This window comes from Maniola hyperantus, chromosome 1, assembly GCF_902806685.2.
Source record: "Maniola hyperantus chromosome 1, iAphHyp1.2, whole genome shotgun sequence".
Lineage (NCBI taxonomy): Eukaryota > Metazoa > Arthropoda > Insecta > Lepidoptera > Nymphalidae > Maniola > Maniola hyperantus.
The window spans coordinates 10,749,002-10,770,473 of record NC_048536.1 but is presented as its reverse complement, the minus strand read 5'-3'; the positions used below and the strand labels follow the sequence as shown (position 1 = coordinate 10,770,473).

Sequence of the window (21,472 nt, the reverse complement as noted above, 5' to 3'; positions counted from 1 at the left end):
CAACTTTCCGTAATATCATTATTTTTAATAGGTTATAAGGATTGCACGACTGAGTGAATGTCTAACAAAATTAATAATGCAATTATTACTATATATGCTACTGCCGTTCTTTAACTATGAATCTGTTAACTGTAACGAATAATTTAAGATTTATTGCCAAAAAATATGGTTTTTTGGAAAAAACTCATGTTTCTAAAAAAGTTTGCTAGGTAGGACAAAAACGAACTATAAAAACCTTGGTATTACGCAGCATTCCTTTTTAGAAACATTAGTTTTTAAAAATCCCTACCTTTCTTGACGTTAACTGAAAAACTATTTTTTTTGCAGTTAACGGCGTCTTATGGCAGACCTTTGACCAGACATTATATTCAAGGATTTGCCTTAAAAATCTTAAATTAAACTCTACTAATTGGTAGTTCAATTGTGTCACATCGAGCAGTCATTTAACATTTATCTGTTACTTTATCCTATTTCGAAGTTAGGTACTGTAAAAGATGTTCATGGGCACGATTAATTAAATTAGCAAGCAAAACGAACAAAGGCCAAGTTTGTTAAGACCTAAAGGTAAGACTATTTTTGCATAAATAAGTTTGAAGCAAAGATTAAAACCCATTTAGCATGCACTAAGATTTAAATGGAACAAACACTTGCAAAGTTTTAAGTTGAGTTAAGCGAAAATCTAATCTATTTATAAGCATATCTACTTACCTGAGAGATATTGAGAGTAAGAGAATTCATTGAACTTTGCCTCATATATTAATTCTAATCTTTGACAAAGTTTATAAAGGACGGAGTAACTAATAAAAGTAAACGAAAAAAATATTTAACTCTCATCGCTATCCTTTAGGTTGAAAAGTTACTGTTAATATTAAAGTGGCAACTCATACTTAGTATTGCAATACTAAAAGTAATCACTTTATCATAAATGAATAAGAAAAACTGAAGTGGAAAAAAAGGAATTTAAGTCATATTATAGGTAGGATAAAATAAAAATAAACAAAAATAAAACCTTTGTGAGGAAATGAGGGTAGGGGCCGGTTTCCTCGAGCGCCTGCGTAACGTAGGCGCTTCGGGTGAACCGGGGCGGGAGGTCGTTGATGTCCAGCACGTGAACCACGACGCGCGTCGAGTTCTCGTTGCGCCCGTCTGAGGCAACCAGCGTCAACTCGTACTGCGCACACGCAGGCATTAGCTCATGCTCATGCAACGAGCATGCTGCACGAACAAATCTTAAGGTTTGTTAAAAATTTATAGTAGGTAAATGAAACGTTTTTGAGGATTGTACTCGTACTATATATATTATTGTTCGTGCAACAACCTTCGATTGTAATAGCGTCTATAACAACAAACAAAAATAAAAATAAATAATTGTATTATTAAAACAAAAAATAACGAAACTATTTTGTGTGTCACCATTGTATCAAAAGTTAAAATGATCCATAAAGCACTAGTTACACAGAAATTCATGCCGAAGCGTTTGATTTTCTATAGAACATGTAAAATTTTATTCTGTTTAGCTAGTGCTTGAAAATTACAAATAGACTGTTATACACAAAAATAAAACATTTTCTGTCCAAGCAAAAGAGTATTGTAATAATAAAATCTTAAAAAGGAAAAACTTGTTTTTCTGAATGTTAATTAAGTAGGTACGAATATTTTAGCAAAAATAACAAAATCTTTTCACGGTCACTTATACTGATGAATTTCTTAATTTCTAATTACAACGAAGGTCACGTTGGAATGAAGAAACTTGTTTGCAAATTTATTTTTTACGATGACTCAAAATACTACTGTAGGGATATTTTTTCGATATTGTAGAGCCAACAGTGCAATGTTCCATTTTTTACGACCGATAAGACGCCCCTGTCACAATTTTATATTGGTCGATTCAACGAATGCAGCATGATCTACCGCACAAACTACATATTTCCGATACAATAACTTTCATGATAGTTAATCAATATTTATAGTTTTGATATGTAAAAACGATATATTGTATCAACTTCTCATGAAAATGTTGGCTGATTTAATTGAATATAAAATTCAGTAGTGAAAAACTTTACAAATTTTTACTGCTTCACTTGTTCGGGTTGAAAAAATAGATAAATAAATCATCGTTCTCGTCTCGTTCGTGCAGTTTTTTTTAAATATTGGTACTGATAATAACTAAAAATTCGAAATAAATAAAATACTTACAATAGCTATGAATAACACTAGATCCAACGCAAACAATAATTAAAACGAACAAAAAATAATCTTATAAGAACCAAAAATACAACAACACTAGCGCTTAAACGACACTAAAACAAAACGGCACAATGAAAAACCCATGCCATGCAAAATAAAAAATATCTATGGAACACCGATCTAGAGAATGGCAAATATCACTCCATGCGAATCTTAAAGCTTAAACCTGAAAGCTGTGGCAGAAGGAACAATAAAGAATGAAATGAGGCGCTTTCGCCTTGAATCGGACCTGTAGCACCCGCTTGGGAAGATTGCGGTCGTCTTCCTCGGTGATTTGGGTTCGATATGTGGGTCTCTCGAACACAGGGGGGTTATCGTTCACGTCCTTCACGTGAATCACAACGGTCGTGTAGTTCTCTTTAAGGTTGTCCGATGCAGCCAACTTCAGTTCGTACTGTTTTCGTTCGATATAAGTTTTGAAAGAAAATTAATCATTAACTTTTCATTTTAACTAAAAAACAACTTACCTAATTAATGGTTGTAATTTATATTTAGGAAACACTAGATGATGCCCGTGATTTTGTCCACGTGAATTTAGGTATTTAAATATCCCGTGGAAAATGTTTTATTTTCCAGCATAAAAAATCTTATATATTATTCTTTTTGGGATGTAAACAATCTCGGAAACAATAGCATTTGGGGGCAATGTAGTATCCACGAAAAAAAAACCAGCATTTTTAGATTTTCAAAATTTGGATGATTAGTTACGGAGACCCCTTCATCCAAACTTACAAACGTTACCTCTTTGTAATATTAGTGTAGATGGATACTCTGGATAATTTATTATTTATCATTAATTCAATGTTAATAGGTAATAAGTTTTTCATAAATAAAAACCGATGAACAACAGCAATTAAGAGTTTGTGAACTTAGAAGACAATTTGGTAACTATAATAATTAAGCCAACGACGTAATTTAAAAAGCAACGTTAAGTATAACTGACTATTAATTATCTCGCTCAAAGTTGAGAAGCTTAAAGACCATATCTGGGATCAAATACATAAACGTAAATGAAAAACATATAACTAAACCAGAACGATAAAATCTTATAGCTGCGGCGGCGTTAGCCTTTTAACAATAGGGAGGCGGTATTTGTGGTTGCGACCCGGGAACTTATTGGCATCATCTGTCCATGTCACTCGGCTATTTCCCCGCCAGAGAGGAAGATGTTTGTTTCAAAAGTCGTTTCGAGCATATTATAGAAGCTAAAGTACCTATTGTAATTTCCCTTTCAACGTTACACCATTTTGATTTAAAGGCATCGAGATTAGAGAAAATATATTATTGAATCAATTTATAATAATTATTGATCTTAATTTTGTAACATAATTTTGAATGAACAGCATTATAAATGTTTAAGACAAAACTTACTGTTACCTACTGACCGCTAATACGGATTAGGTGATATTAATAGAAAATACTATGAATGGGACGACCACAATTTAAAAAGCGGTCAAGTGCTAGTTGGACCATACGTCCATCCGTTCCATACCATCGTACACTACTAATAACACTTTTTAAATTTTCATGGCATTTTGAAATCTTATTATTTGTTGTATAGGCAATAGAAATACACATTCTGTGAAAATTTTAGTTCTCTAACTAGTACGGTTCACGAGGTACAGCCCACTGACAAAGAGACGGACGGACGGACGGACGCAGTTATTACTGAGCCTCCGCTGTCTGTCCGCCCCGTTGGTAGGTGCGGATCGTAGGGTATGGAACACAATTTTTATATACTGGACAACAATAAACGCTTTTATATAATAAAATATTTAAGACTAGAGACAACGTTACTTAAATACCAAGCAACCAACAAATAAACTTATGTAGCTAGAAAATGAATTTATTAATAAGGGGCATTCTTCTTGGCGAGTTTTTCACTCAAGTTCATTTAAAACAGATGAAAGTAAAAAGAAGTTTGTAAAATAAACGGTTTACATCCATTTAAGCTTGTCGAGGATCTGCATTTTAATAGCGGTCCGGCCTTCGGCAGTTCCTTCCCCGGCTTGCTTAAACGGGTATTGAAGATTAAATTATATGTTTCGCAAAAAGTTCGCAACAGCAATGAAGATTTCTATGGTATTATATAACAATACCACTAGACTAAAATAGTATCTGTTGTCTAAATATAACTCTGAACTCACTAACCGTTGTTTCTCACGATATATATCAGACTATATTTCATAGACTTTCTTTCGTTATAAGTACCATTATGTATTCGCTTGATTTAGTACCTTGTAATAATATTCATAGAAATTTACATGTTACAGTCTCTTTTTATGACCTACTAGCAAAAGTGGACTGTCGGACAAAAGTTAAGCTAAAAATGATGTATACGCATAGGTATGTTTGAAGCAATTTTATCTTGAACATAGGTAAAGAGAATGTTCTTCATTAGCAAGTGTACTGTTGTACTTATCTGTTCACAAATTTAAAATGAAAAAATGAAAATATTTATTCAACTTAAACTGTAGTTTTTTTGTATCGGCAGCTATTTTTTTAATAATAATAAAACTCAAAGCTAGCCCTATCTAACTACTGTAGGTATAAATTATACCGCGTGGAGTGGTGCCAAGAATACTGTCTGCATTTCTGCGCTGAATGTAAAGTTATATAGATATCTATACCTACTTATACATTTTTCAGGTCGCAATACTTGATTCGTTTATTTTCAATTACAGTAGAAACTCAATTATCCGGCCCTCGGTTATCCGAACTACCAAACGAAAATTGTTCGGCCTAGTGCGAGTCAGTCTCGCACACCGAGGGTTCCGTACTCGGTTATTTTTTCCGCCATTTTGTACGATAAAACAAAAACTATTATACATAAAAATGAATAAAAATATGTTTTAGAATGTACAGAAGCCATTTCATATGATATCCCACTTGGTATAGTTATCTTACTTTGATAATTGAAAATACTAATTATTTGTTCATAAACACATTTTTTTTTAAATAATGTAACCACAAATTCATGATTTTCGGATTCTTTCCTTTACTTGTACTATAAGACCTGCCTCTCCTCTACCTGTTCCTTTTTCCATTTGTGTTACAGAACCCTAAAAAAGGAGAAACCGGTCGTGAGTTAGCTGATGAGTATGGTGTATCCACGATAAGTGATATTAAGAAGAATACCGATTCAATGTTGTTGTACACCTGCAAATAAAATAGTGAAATTAAATATATGCACAAAACCCGCTTTTCTTCATACATTCGATTATCCGGATTTTCGATTATCTGAATCCCTAACGACAACATTTTTTTAAAAGAATATTAGCCATGTTTAATGACTAATATTCCCCTTTCCTCTCCAACTAAGCATCAAGCTTGTGCTAGGAGTGGGTACGACAATAGTGCAACGGGCGGGGTTTGAACCGCCGACCTTTCGGTTTTCAGTCCACTCCTTTACCCGTTGAGCTATTAAGGCTGTAAATACGTATCCGTAATTAGTCCGGTTAATCGAGTTTACACTGTATAATATAACTAGTTATTTTATTTTACCTACAGGCATGTTCATAACAAAATCACTTTTGCGTGTGCGAAACAGAATTTTGCACTGTTGCCAACGGCACAGCTATCACGAGACTCATTTGTGAGCGCTGACCTATGCCCTTGGTCCATTGCGCCGAAATAATGGTATCGGCTCCGCCAAACTGTCACGACACAAGCCTTTGCTGTGTAAAGGCTTTGATTTAGTGAGCCAGTCGCGTGTTCCTATCTATCATTTAAACAGATTTTACGTTGTAGCGACCTATTTTCCTATTTTCCTGTAGGAACGCATACAAAATGGATGTTTAGTTATTAACCATACTAATCCTAATCCTACGAGTAGTAGTAGTACATGAATGTGAAAGTTTGAATGTTTGGTTATGATAACAAATACACAGTCTAATTTTGTTATCATAACCAAATTATTATTTAATTTAGTTTTTTTTTTTACATGTTTGTTCATTTTACAATAGAACGTTTACCTACTGTTTACTTTTTAACCATACCTACAGACATACTGTATGGAATCTGTACTTAAATTGTTATCCCCTTTGTAACTGATATCTGTACGGAATTTGCATGTAGTGTTTACTTTAAAATGATTTAACATAGTTGTGCATGATAGAAAAATTTATTATAGTTAGTAAGTTTTATGTTAAAATCGCTAGTAAACCATTCAATAAAAATAAAAAATAAATAAAAAATTGTTACTGTACAAAGTGATAATATTACATTGGCTGCGAATACTGATATCATTGATTTAATTATAGTTGAAAGTCTATAAGTATTGGTTGCCTACTGCTACAAAGATAATACCAATCGTACTTACCTACTATATCGGGAAGTTTAATAAAACTAAAATTTCATAATACACCAAACTTAGACTGTATACGTAAAGCCTAGTTCACGTTGACACACAATGCGTTCTGAGATAGCTCGTCAACGTGTAAGCGATGTTTGCGGATTGCGCCAAGATATTCTGGTAAATGTATGACCGCTGCTCTGACCAGATCAAGTCGCTGACTGACCTTCCACTTACGACCACTATGAGAACAGTCGAGGACCGAACAGACAAGAAGGCTATATGTACTTAAAAACGCCACGAAGATAATTACGAACACGACTTTCAGTTATGAAGAAAGCGAATAAAAAAAATAAAGTAGAAAATCCAATCTCATTACCAAGCTGGTCACATAACAATATACGCTCCGTGACCCTGCCTTACGTTAGCAGTGCTTTTGTCGACGGATTTGGACCAACATATTATACAAGGAGAATATGAGTATAGTAGAGTAAGAACTTGAAATCAATGCCAACATTAATTTAAGGCACTTAATTTCGGACATGATTTTCAGTTTTGAAGAAAGTAACCAAGAAGATGAGAGCGAGAAAACCCAAACTAATCATTATCACGTTGGCCACATGAAATATATTTACACCCAGTGAGCGCATTTGACATAATATATTTACGCATATTATTATAGGTACAAGGGGCATAAGATTACAGTAGACTGAGAACTTACACTCCTACTAAGAACAGAATAACATAATATGAGAACAACTGATAAGTTACTAGATATACTTTGTAGATGCATTGGACAGATTCGATTTATTTGAAGACAATATGTGTTGCTGCAGCACAATATATTAAGAAATCGAGTGGAAAGCGTTCACGTGTTCCAATACACTTAAAGATAAAGGTAAGCACAGACAATAGTCGAGATCGAAATTGAAATCAATACCTATATTTACAAAGAGATATGATTTTCCACAGAGAACGATTGCGTAGCTACAGAAAAATCTCAAGGTACGCGACAGTTTGATATGGCAATCGGGGTGCAAATGCCCCGCACACCCGCACAGCCACCGCGCTAACCCAATTCGGATGAGCGCGGGCGCGGGCTGTCCGAGTGTGCAGGGCGCCCCCCCCTTACTTACTAACTATAATATTACAACAGCTTAGTGATATTTGCAAATAGCAGTAATTTGTGTCATTTTTAGGGTTCCGTACCTCAAAGGGAAAAAGGAACCCTTATAGGATCACTTCGTTGTTTGTCTGTCTGTCTGTCCGTCTGTCGGTCTGTCTGTCCGTCTGTCGGTCTGTCTGTCGTGTCAAACCTATGAGGTACTTTCCGTTGACCTAGGATCATGAAATTTGGCAGGTCCGTGAATTTGTGGTTTCATCACAAGAAAAAAATTAAAATGTGTTCATGAACAAATATTGGTATTTTCAACTTACAAACTAAGATTGCTATACCGAGTTGGGTATCATATGAAAGGGGTTTTACTTGCAAATTCTAACAGATTTTTATTTATTTTTATGAATAATAGTTTTTGATTTATTGTTCAAAATTTCGAAAAAATACAATTGTAGTACGGAACCCACGGTGCGCGAGTCTTACTCACACTTGGCCAGTTTTTTTAATATGTTTTTTCTATATGCAAGGCTCCCAGGAAAATCATTATGTCAGAAGACACCAATGGAATTATGGCAGATGAAGTGCTCTCAAAGAATCTCTGATTGAGCCTTGCCAGTTAATCCTAATGATTGGCAACCTCCGATAGGAAATAGCAATAGAAGAAGTCGTAACTGTGTCAGTAAAACGCATTTGCGCTGCGCTGCGCGACGCGACGTGGCGCGTAGGGCATATGCGTTTAGGCCTTTATGAAAATGCGGCAACTTACCCGTTTCCTCGTTTCATAGTCGAGCGCCCCCGCCACATAGATGGCGCCAGTCATGTTCTTGACTGCGAACGCACCCCCTATGTTCCCGCTCGTGATCTCGTATCGAATACGCGATGCTGCAACAAGACAAACATTCCTTATAAGTTTATACACGAGTTCAATATATCTGTACATAGATAATAATCTCAAATATCAAAATAATAGCTCAAAAATTTCATGTTAACATGATAATAAAATATTAAGTACACATAATATATGTACATGAGAAAACATAATATATTATGTTTTCTCATTTTAGATTTTGATAAAAATAAATAATAAAACACGAAATATTCCAAATATTTAGGTACAGTTTTAACTGTTGTACTAAAACAGTGTAAGTACCTAAATATTTCCAATTTTAAGAGCAATTTATATGAAATACGTAGATTTTCAGCCGCGGGAAATTAGGCAAACTCTCGGAAAATTTACGGAATGCAGAATTTTGGTTTTGGTTGCAAATATTTAGGTAAAGTTTTAATGCATAAATGTCAAATTTTTATGAAATAAACAGCTTTTTAGCCCCGAGAAATAACACCCATACTCTGTTGTAAAATTCCAGGAAAAGCAGAATTTTGGTTTGATATTATAAGCAAAACTGTGTTTTTATTTCATGACAAAGGCACTCGAATCGATAGAGACTTTGACATTTTGTTTAGAGCAACAAATATCTAGGTTCATAACCAAATTCAGTTTTCCGAGAGTTTTTCCGAAGTTGAGGCTGAAAGTTTATATTCCCTAGGCTATTTGGTGTGAATAAAAAATACAGGGCACGGGATATATGGGATGAGCCGAACAGCGCAATACGCTCTTAGGGGGAAAACACACTACGGACAATTTTTTTTGTCTGCCTGAAAAAAAATAAGTAAAAAAAATACAATACGCAACGGAATAGTGTCCAACGCGGCTCCTAGAAAAATTTACATATAAAGAGTGAGTTCGCATAATATAATAGTAATCTATCCTTAGATAAATGAAATAAAATAAAATAAAATAAAAAAATATACTATGTGATGTGCTGCATATTCTTATATTGCAAATCGTACACACATACTCACGTATGTGACATTCTGCGCAATTGCCGTCCCACGCCTCTTCCGTCTATCCCTCACACTATTTATTTATTCATACTACCAAAAATATGAAAACTAAAGTTATACAGTGAAAAAATGAACACAAAGGACCAAGGACTCTCTACTCGACTCTCTACTCTTTTAACAACAGCCCTAAAATGTTTGAAAATTAAATTTTGATAATGCTGAGTAGGAATAATTTATGCTACGCGTGTGTTCAAAAACATAGATTGCGTCTATAGTCGAAGTCGACAAAAGTTACTTTATCTTTTATGAATGTACCTATTATTATTATTACATGGAAATTTGTGTATTCTTCGGCTGAGACAGTAAAATGCGTGCTACACTGCGAAGTTTTCCAACTCATACAATAAGAACAAATTCGAGTTACACATTTACACGGAGGAAGTTTAGGAACAGTTCTTAGTCAGTGTAGTAAATCTAAAATGAGGCTCGTATAATAAACCGCTCAATAACGCTAAAAGTTCACGCTTCAACTCACAAACGTGAGTGAGAAATATTGTAGCGATTTCTCTAACCCTAAGTACTTTCAAGATTGAGTGGCTGCAGGAAGTATTGGATATTGTTGTTCAAAATTTATTTTGTACTAGCTGCCCTGGCGAACTTCGTACCGCCTAACATTAGATTCTTTTTCAGGATTTAAAAAAAAAAATCTCTCCGTAAGAACCATCCCCGTACTTCAAGGAATATTATGAAAAAAGAATTAGCGAAATCGGTTCAGCTGTTATCGAGATTTGCGATCAACGACACATTCATTTTTATATACAGAGAAGATGTGTATTTATCTATAAATATATAAGACACGTGATTGACTGACACAAAGTATAGTCTAAACCGGTGGACTTAGAAATAACCAGAGTACCTAATGGAATCAAATAAATTACTGCACCTCGCTTTCAAATATCCAAACAGCATAGAAATATACAAAGTCAGAGTTAAATCAAACTTTGGTTAGTGTTCCGATTGCGTGATCGTCAACCACTTTATGGTACAATTTCCCTTTATCTCTCACTATCGTATTGGGATTCCATTAATTGCAATGGTCAGGGTTTGTAGATAAGTCCATTGTACTTGAAAAAGGACATCCACCAGTTGGCGATGACGATGATGATGAATGTTTTGGTCTGTGGCGGTTGCCACAGCTGAAACTAGATGACGCTGTTCAATCGATAACATTACATAACGTAGTCCCGAACATATGTACCGCCGACAGTACTCGCACTAACGGAGTTTTCTGCAATCTGGACTATATATAGAAGTTTCAAGATACAACCGTCGGCCCAGCTGGCGCTACCGAGGACAACCAACCGCTCGGTGGGAGATCTCCCTTTGGTACGGTCGAGCCTGCACACCGCTCCCGTACAGGTCTAAACAGGTCGATGTCTCTACTAACATTTTGCAAAAGTAAGCATGCTTAGAAAATCTTAAAATGTGAAATATCGTCACTAATTCATAGACAAGCAGCTCAACGAGCATGAGATGTATCGCGCTTTTAGGAGAATTGGTTATATACGGTATTTGACAATTAGTCAAATAAGTAAGTAACTTTTTATCAACGTCAAAACGCGTGCTTAGTATGCGAGATTCTATGAAATACTGGAATATGACGTCACATCATAATGACCTTTCTTGGCGACCTTTCGGATTTCAGTCCGATTCTTGAGCTATTGAGGTTCTTAAATCGATAATTTAAAATGGCTATAACACTTAAAACTAACAAAGGACGTGGATTTTACGTATTTTGAAAGATGCTCTATTTAATAATCACTGAGAAATAATTTATGTTTGATGTAGTCAAAATATCCAATTGGCGTGACCCAGGCAACCGTTTTCAACTTATTAATTTTATTATAGGGAGCACGGAAGTTTGGATATATGTACTTAATTGGCAAGAAATGAGGAAACATTACTGGATGTAAGCCCAGGTAACAGATCATATTATATGATCGATTGACTATCTATGTGTACCTAAATTATTATAAAATAGCTAAAATGCGTATCTTGAAAGACAACGAGGCAAGTGGCAACGAATAACTTTATGGTAGTTAAAGACCCGGACAGTGACAGACTGCTTTTTAGGGTTCCGTACTTCAAAAGGAAAAACGGAACCCTTATAGGATCACTTTGTTGTCTGTCTGTCTGTCAAGAAACTTACCTACAGGGTACTTCCCGTTGACCTAGAATCATGAAATTTGGCAGGTAGGTAGATCTTATAGCTGACATTTGGGGAAAATCTGAAAACCGTGAATTTAGGGTTAGATCACACAAAAAAAATTAAATTGTGGTCATGAACTAATAATTAGTATTTTCAACTTTCGAAGTGGGATAACTATATCATGTGGGATATCATATGAAAGGCCTGTACATTCTAAAACAGATTTTTATTTATTTTTATGCATCATAGTTTTTGAATTATCTTGCAAAATGTCGAAAAAATATGACTGTAGTACGGAACCCTCATTGCGCGAGCCTGACTCGCACTTGGCCGGTTTTATCTCCTACAAATCCACGCGAGCGCTTGCGGGCGAAAGCTAATATTTATATAAATGGTTTCTAATGAAGTAGAAAATTTGAGAAAGTGCTTGTCTTTACCTATAACCAAATTATTTAAAAATCGAGGTCAGGTGCCAATTTTGCCTGATTGTGCAGTAAAGATTTAAAAAATTCTCCACTGCAGCGTAGGATAATAAAAGAAATGGCTGCGCTTCTAGTTATGTAATTGAAAAGTCTTTTCATATTTTCACTTGCCTTAGCAGAGATCTTGCTGCGTACGAAATTTATGATGCATAATTTATTCATTATTCAAAAAGAAGGTATTCAAAAATATATTTTCTTACCAACTGACTGACTTGTTTCGCACGTATTGGCTTACAGCCGCTTGCTTGTGGTGACCATGTTTTTCGACGAAAAAGACTCTACACAACAAGCTTATAGTTTCGTAAATTTTCAGTGAATATTTTTGAAATGTTGTATATAATATATTCTTAGTGTAAAAATATTCAACACGTGTTTCAGTTTTTGCGTTAACTAAAAGTAACGTCATATATTTGTATATAGATTATGTGTTCCAAATATTAGGTCAAACGGTTGGGGGGAACTGGTCTATTTAGTTGAAAGATTAGACCACATTGGTACTTACCTACTAACACGGCAAGTTAAATAAAATTTTACATAAGCATTCATTCGCAGCATTGCATCACAGTTATTTGTTTTTAAACGTAAACTGACTGTTAACAGAATTGTTCGTTTTAACTAAAATAGGGGGTGTAATAAGTTGTGGTTAACATCTATTTGTACATTCGTATGACTGAAACGAGGGACTATTCCATCTAATAAACGTCTCGTATCACGAAGCAACAGGACCCATAATGAAAGCAATGAGGTTACCAAAGTGTACGCAATTTGGTAAGTACTTGCTACACTGCTTGGTGCTTCCGTTGCGTACGCTCCTTATCGTTGTATGCGCCTCTTAATTAGAGAGCCCAATATTCTCAAGTAAATTAGCTTTAACAAGAACAAGACAAATTAAAATCAAAACTTTAACTGTTCTATGTGGAACACTCTTGAATCCGTCGCAAGAAATAAAACAGTTTGAACATGTTCTCTCTTTGTAAATTTACTAACTATGATCGCGACTTCGTCCAAGTGGACTAAACAAATTTCCAATCCCTATTTTACCCCCTTGGGTCGAATTTTCAAAAATCCTTCCTTTCTTAGCGGATAGCTACGTCGTAATAGCTATCTGCATGCCAAATTTCAGCCCGATCAATTCAGTAGTTTGGGTTGTGCGTTGATAGATCAGTCAGTCAGTCAGCTTTTCCTTTTATATATTTAGGCTAGCTTATACTCGCGACTTGGTCCGCGTGCCACACTCATTTTAAACCCTTCTAAAATCCTTTCTTGCGGATGCCTTCGTCAGAATAGCTATGTGCATGCCAAACAGCCCAATCCGTCCGGCTGTGAGTTGATAGATCAGTCGGTCAGTCAGTCTGTCAGCTTTTCCTTTTATTAGTGTATCTAGATTATTATTAATCTTTCATAGTTATTCATACTAATGTTTATTCTATGCTAATAGTATCAATAAAAATAGTTATAAAAATAAATTAGCAATGAAGTGGTGTAGTAGGTACCTATCAATTAATTGCTGATGTCTTTTTTTACTATGCCTGGAATATAACTAGTAATTAAGTATAGTACTCATTCCTCATCATATCTCCTACTAAATGTTAATAAAGGTTCCGGGCGTTATTCAACTAACGATATTTATAGTCCGGGGACTTTATGTCTACCTACGCTTGTTTGCGTAGGTTTTGTATTGAGTGAGTGCACTCTTATAGCCAGACAGCTTAATGACCGGGCTAATGGCTGACGATGAGGTCTCCTTTGTTATAGTCCCCTGTCGATCCCCGGCAGTCTCTAATAAACGCCAGTATTCGAGCTACTATTAATATGTCTGTTAGCTAAATCGTGGAACAAAAGGATGCATAGTTTAGTCCATTACGCAATAATAGCACAATCTGCCTCTATTTTAAACAGTTTTGTTTTTTACTTTCGTATTTTCGATTCAAATCTTGCGACGAATTTTTCAACGATTTCTAATGAACCGATTCTTATGGAATTTCACACACTGATTTAATTTAAATTCCTCAATATTGTAACTCTATGCTGAAGGGATTGTGAATTGATATTATGGGTACAAAGCTTTTGTTATTGGAGTTCAAGTTCGAACTCTTCAATTCTGATTTTTTTTCCTTGGGGAGGAAGAAAATGCTTGTTGCCCAATGGCTTACGGATGAACACCTTCTCATCTCCTCCGCTCTATCTTTTAAATAACAACTTTGTATTTCATCTACACAATTCTCATATTGCATGGTCAATATCTAAATATATAAAAGGAAAAGGTGACTGACTGACTGACTGATCTATCAACGCACAGCTCAAACTACTGGACGGATAGGCTGCAGATAGCTATTATGACGTAGGAATTCTCTAAGAAAGTATTTTTGAAAATTCAACACAACAAAACATAAAAAAATGTAAACCTAGGTATGTAAGTCATAGACAGATTTTAATAGGCACTTATCGACATCTAATGTTTCTTAAAATAGCCAATGTGGAAGGAATTCATCGTCTAAAAAGAATAAAACACTTAAGGATAACGAAGCTGTAAGAAAAAAGAGAGCATTTAGACTATCTTGTGCAGTCTAGGGTAGGAATTTAATTGCCATTTATAAAAGTGAATGAATGAGAGCGATAAATTAGTTCGCAGACATGTCAAAATATACGAGATTTCATTCAAAGAGCGGACCATTCAATAATGCTGGGAGCAGTGCTCTGCAGTAACTCAGATGGTATTTTCAGAATCAGGACCAGCTCTTCCCTATCCTTCTTTCCTCTATTACCAATAAAACAATAAGATCTTAAGAAGGTAGGCACATTTTAAGTCATTTAAATTGTAAATATCTACGTCCCAAACTTTTCTAGAGTTACTAATTTGGGACAGGTTCCAAGGAATATTGATGCGTAGCAGCTACTAAGCCAAAATCACAATTTCAGAAAATATTATTTTCAGAAATTGTGATATATAGATATTAGCTTAGCTAATAATAATTTTAGCTAAAAATTGTTTAGTTCATGATTTCCCTCTGAGTTTGTAACTATCTCTACATAGTATAATACCGTATAAAAGGCAAGCAGTAGGTTTAAAGAAAGGTAACATGAATTAAGTAGGTACTAGCACAGAGCAAGAATATTTACCTACTCTCCTTATACTGTGGTAGGTACTAGATACCATTATGGCAGCTCGCCATGACTGTAGCCATAGCGCGCTGGTGGCATGCAATTTCCTGTGGTCTGGTCTGGTGGGAGGCTTCGGCCGTGGTTAATTACCACTCTATCGACAATTCCGTTCCGCCAAGCGATTTAGCAAAGGGGTATGGGATTCATAAAAAACTGCCATACTCCTTCCAGGCTAGCCTTCTTCTATCTTAGGCTGCATCATCATTTACCACCAGGTAAGGTAACAGGCAAGGGCTAACTTGCTCACAACACCAGCATAAATCAACCTAATTTAGAACATATTCCAATTGATCACATGATCAACTTGCCCAGCTAAATCAGCTGTCGTGGTCAGACCGGTTCTTTTCTATAGAACGATCACGTTGGTCTACGTCTTTTAAGAACGTTTTAGACCCGAAGAATATTCTTCTTTCACATCCAATTAACCATGAAACTTGTCCCAGATTTAAAAGTGAGAAATATAATATTCCGACAGGCGAGCTTTGTACCCCTGAGCGGAAAAATTATGAATCGTTTTAAATAGAGCAAAAGTTTTCTTATAATCCCCTTTTAAAACAAATCAATGTTCTTTCTTCTCCATTCGAGCATTTATTTTCATTACCTATTTAAACATTTTTTATTAATCGGAACGTTTTATTAAAAAACTAGCGAGCCGTCCCAGCTTCACACAGATGCAATCTTAATATAAAAATAGCAAGCAGGCAAGGATGTTAAGTGATTACCGCCGCCCATGAACATCTATGCGTTGCCGGCCTTTCAGAAATTTGTTGGTCGCGCGCCCTTAAATAACCCCATGTTGTAATCTAATGAGAGCACCGCCGAAGGTAGATGATTCATGCTTGCATGTTTCTACCTATGTCCATTATAGACTTTGAAATCATCCAATCGATGTGCCCCAAACCGGTTTCATTAGAAAGGAAATAATGCGAAGATGGTTTAATACAAAAAATCATTAGGCACATTTTTTTAGCGTAGTAGCACACGCCAAGTTACTTATAAAGAAACTAGTACTTACTACTTACTAATAAGGAAAAAAGGTGTGAGCTTAGCAAAAAAATTATTAGTCAAACTGAACGTCACATTTTTTCATCTCATCGTGAAAATTAAGATCAAAACAAAAATCGGTCAACTGCGTGTCGGTTCGCAAACGAAGGGTTCCGTACCATTGTACAAGAAATAAAGTTTTTATTTATTTATTTATTTATAGCAGTAGTTACACAAAAAACGCTTGTCAACCTTTGCTTAGTAGCTGGCAAAATGTAGGCGAAAAGGTGAAATGTGAACCCTATCGGAATAGTTCAGATAAGAATTAATTAAGTTTCTATTGATAGACCGTAACTTCATTAAAGTTCGCAATGCAATGCAGAGGTTTTAATGAAACGGTTTGCTCGTAAAGAGATTAATCCTGCCACGTTGTATTTGAATACGGAAGATACTATTACCAGGTTGGTAAAGTATACCCGATGCTTTCACAACTCTGAATTATTACATTTTGATGCTAAAATGGAGCTCGCAGCGGCTAACCTCAAATATAATAATCCTGAACTATACATATTTAAACTAAAACTCAATGCCTCCCCTAATATCTCGTTGCTCACGGCGAGAGATGAAATAGATGCAATATGAAATGAGGAGTAACTTTTAAATTATATTTATCTACCGAGATCACTTATAATTGAGTTTATTTATACACATGAAAATTGCTGTAGGACATAAAACGGCAAGTATGCCGCACACGCAACACGTCGATATGGCAATCGATGTGCGGGCGAGCGCGGGTGCTGTGCGGGTGTGCGGGGCGTCCTCCCGCCTCATACCCCGATTGCCATTTCGACTTGTCGCGTACTGCGCTTTGGGAATGTACGTCAAGATTAAAGTTCTGTAGACACGACTGCTCATCTTCGCTCGAATAGAATTTGACACAATATCGTATACATTACAACATCGTAACTTCTGGATAAAGTAACTTTCTTATGGTGAAAGAATTATCGGTCTAGTTGTTTCATGGTTTATCAATTACAAGCAAACAACTCTTTCCTCCTTTAATATTATTAGAATAAGATAGCCGCGATTCACTTTTATTTTTACATAAAATAAAAAAACGGGCTGAATTGAGAACCAGCTTCTTTTTGGAAGTCGGTTAAAAATAGTATATGTTTATTATTTTAACCTAAAAACAAAAACATGGTAATTAAAGTTAATGTATAGTAATATATAGTTACCTACATGCAAATTAGTACTTTGTAATTAAAAAGTAACGACTGTATATAAGAGAACAATTTTGGGAGAAAAAAAAATCACAACCGCGTAAAATGACTCTAATTATGTACAGTACAGCTCTATTTTAATTACGAGATTTTTTCATTTCAGAGGTTCTTTTAAAATTTATATTCTTTCAAATTTGGTATGAATAGATAAATGACAAATAATATAATTCTTGTACAATATTTTATTACCTACTAGCTTATGCTCGTGACTTCGTCTGCGTGGACTACATCAATTTCAAACCCCAATTTAACCCAAAAATCCTTTCTTAGTGGATACAAGGAACACACCCCCCAAATTTCATATCTCTAGGACCAGCGGTTTAGACTGTAGGTACGTTGATATAATATGTCACGACTTTGAATTTTATATTATATATACAGTTGTAGGTATAAGTATGGACAATTTTATATTCAGAAAATACCTATAAATAAAGATGCAGTAAAACCATTTCGTACTTCATACGAATACATTGCTGGTATCTATTTAATCATAGATACTTACCTAGCTTTTTTAGCAGATCCCTGCGTGCAGCGTACATTTTCTGTATTTTTATGCGCAAACTGTTCTAGAGAAAATATTGTCGCCTGCGATATAACAAAAGGATGCAACGTGCGAGTCCAACATACGTATTTCACGAGGCTAGTACAAAACGCTTAAAACGACAACTCCTATTTTATACATACTGCAAAACGTAGCGCATTTGGTTAAAACGACTAGTATTCGCAAAGGATGAAGTTAAATTTAAAATCCAATTCGTTCTCATGATTACAAATTGAAAAATGAATAGGTGTTGAAAGTAGAAACACGACGAATGCTAAATAACAATTTTATTAATTTCTAACATACGAAAGTACTTAAAGGAAAAACTTTGCTATTATTTAATAAAGTTCATAAATGGCATTGTATGAGTACGACATCACAAGCAAAATTTGTTAACATGGTTAGTTTTAAATCTATAAATACTCAAGTAAACCTATATTAAGATTTCATATCATGACTCCCTTAAAAAATCTATAAAACTTCCAAGTTACATCATCATCACATCAAAAGTCCGAGTAGCAGTTTTATTTTTCTGAAAATATTTCCTCTTAAAACTTGGCTACTTAATTTGGAATTTATGGTGCTTAAGGCGGGGAAAGAAAACATCATAAGGCATCATTCACATGTTTTTCATATTTATATACCTAATGTAATCTTTAAATCGGGGGGAAAGGGGGTTTCTATAATAAGAAAACTAGCAAAGAACAAAATATGCTGGTAAAAAAAATCTATAAATTATCTCAAAAGTAAAGGAAGTAAAAACTTCGAGACGAAAGCACTAAAAGAATTTCGGAAGAATTATTTCAGTTCGATCGGCGCCCGCCTTCGGCCTTATTTCCTTTTCATGTTAATATTAACGAGCACAAAATGCGCCCTAAATCAAAGTCATGCAGGAAATTCGTCTTAGATTTGAGGAATGGTAATTTTATTTCATATTACTTACTATCGTAAATAATCTATTTATATTTACTGCCTAAAAATTATCATAGCGCAAATGAAAAACTCTATCTCATAGTCTTAGATCATTAATTTTTGTTATGCTGACAATCGGTTTGGTTTGACAACTTGATAGGTATAAAATTAATAACCAAAATAATAATTTTCGCAAGACCGTAAACCTCGTGCCAATATCTATATATTCTGTGTCACTACGCGTATGTGTCACAAACAAAAGCGTACTAATTTGTCTTCTCCTTTTTAAAATAAAATTGTATGACTTTGCCCATCTGGAGTTTTATAATATCTTTGGCACACTGTAAAAACGTAAAAACTTAAAATGCATGGGTATCTAGTCTCTACCCACGCATTATGGGTGGTCACGTCAGTATCGACCTCGGTTGACATTTGGCGCATGTATTTTTAGTAGGTAGCTACTGTAAAATGCCTTGCAAGCGCCTATTGCGCATTTCTGGCCTGTATCGCTCACCAAGTCCATCGTCAAAGAACTCGGCATCAAGCAGCGTCTGTCTTCTGTTGTACGTGGTCGCATTCTCACTTTCTTTGGTCACATGTCTAGACGCGAAGATGTCTCCATTGAAAGTCTATTCAAGGAAATGTAGAGGGCACCAGCGTACGTGGTAGATGGTCATGAGATGGAGAGACCAAGTGAGAGCTGCGATGGACGTCCCCTTACATGAATGCACAAGGAAGGCATCCATCAGAGAGGAATGGAGACATATTGTTGCCACAGCACTGCAGTGACAACCACGACTGCTCTGATAAGAGTGTAACGACAAAGAAGAAAGAAGAAGATCACTCATGGTACACGATCACAATGAAGAAATGCTTATTGTTCTGCACAGCTTTGTGAACTACCTACAGAACATCAAAACTTATTTTGTACGTACCAACAGAGGTTTATTTACACAGCAACTGGCAGGTGCATGTGACGGCTTGCTTAACAGAGAATTATTATATTAATTACTTTTCTGAGATAATATCGTCGAGCGCGCATCCGAAAACTGTTTCCGTTAGTAATAATATGTTATTTATATGGCACGTATTATTATATGGTTTTAATGAAATCCTCCTCCGCCCTGTAATATTACTAATATTACAAAGATTTGTTTTCGATTAGTTTGTGATCGATAAACCCTGAAATTATTAAAATTAAATTCAGTAGAATTTGATTTTAATAATTCTATCAACATTAGAAAGCTACTTTATCCAAAAGTGACATGGCTATATATTATGTAGGTATGTATGAGTAAGTACTTATACATAATTTCAAAAGTTTTATTGAAGAAATTCTCATTCATTATTGTAATTATCCTGAACTCTTTTGATTGTCTGTAGCTGAAATTAAATGTTTGAAGATCGTACAAAATACAATGCCAACGACGACGCGACGACCGACGGTTCAAATATGTCGCGAATAATCTTTTCATAACAATGGGACAAACATAAATATTAAAATATAAAAGATTTTTGAAGTATTTAAAGCAATTGCTATAGGAAAGGAGAGCGCAAGTGCTTGTGAATCTCACAGTCGGATTTTAATTGCCATTTATAAAAGTGGTTGAATGAGAGCTATAAATTTAATCGCGAACATGTCAAAATGTACGAGTTTTCTTTCAGTAAACGGAGGATTCAATAATGCTGTGAGCATTGGTCGGCCGTAAATCACCGATTACATCGTATATTTAGAGAAGCAAGCTCGAGTTTGCTTTTTCGGGTAGTTGTAGTTTAAATTGGTTTAGCAGTTTATCACTTGAACAAACGAGAAGCAATTTTTTAACTAAACAAATATCATAAAAATTTTGTAAACACTCAGAACAAGAACTGAACAAATTTTTTTGATTAAAATCTGCACTCAAAGAAATTTTGACTAAAAAAGTCAAGTGCGATTCGGACTCGCACACGAAGGGTTTCGTACCATCGCATCGTACAAAAAATAGCAATGTTTATTTTTTTGTGATGTAATCATAAATTCACGGTTTTCGTATCATTTTTTTACTTGTCCTATAAGACATTGCTACCTACCAAATTTCATGATACTAGGTCGACGGAAAGTACGTAGTAGTGCTTATAGGTTTTGATTCCCGAGTCTTCACAGACACGACAGACAGACGATGAAGTGACCCTATAAGGTTTCCTTTTTTCTGAAGATACGGAACCCTCAAAAAAAGAAAACCAATTAGATTTAAAGTAGATATAAAGATTTATGAATCGCTCGAGCGCTTTATAAGGGTGTTACTTCATTACGGTTCAGAATATTGCTTTGCAGAACATTTATGAAAGGATCTGCTATGAAGTAATCAGGTAATATATCTGTTGTGTCGTATTCAAATACAAAATACGTTATTTGG

General features: G+C 35.1%; 1 protein-coding gene across 7 annotated transcripts in view; it reads right to left on the bottom strand.

Annotated features, from left to right (window-relative positions):
• The window catches only part of CadN (neural cadherin), a 452,548-nt gene that overhangs the window by 15,332 nt on the left and 415,744 nt on the right, over positions 1-21,472 (bottom strand). For 5 of the 7 annotated variants that reach the window (XM_069501144.1, XM_069501129.1, XM_069501134.1 and 2 more), the window contains 2 exons: positions 8,425-8,540; positions 2,477-2,641 (listed from right to left, as the gene is read on the bottom strand). In XM_069501144.1, the coding sequence (XP_069357245.1) occupies positions 2,477-2,641; positions 8,425-8,540 (281 nt within the window). Of the gene's footprint in view, positions 1-1,009; positions 1,172-2,476; positions 2,642-8,424; positions 8,541-21,472 lie in introns of all 7 variants that reach the window. The other 2 variants (XM_069501155.1, XM_069501150.1) reach the window with 1 other exon arrangement.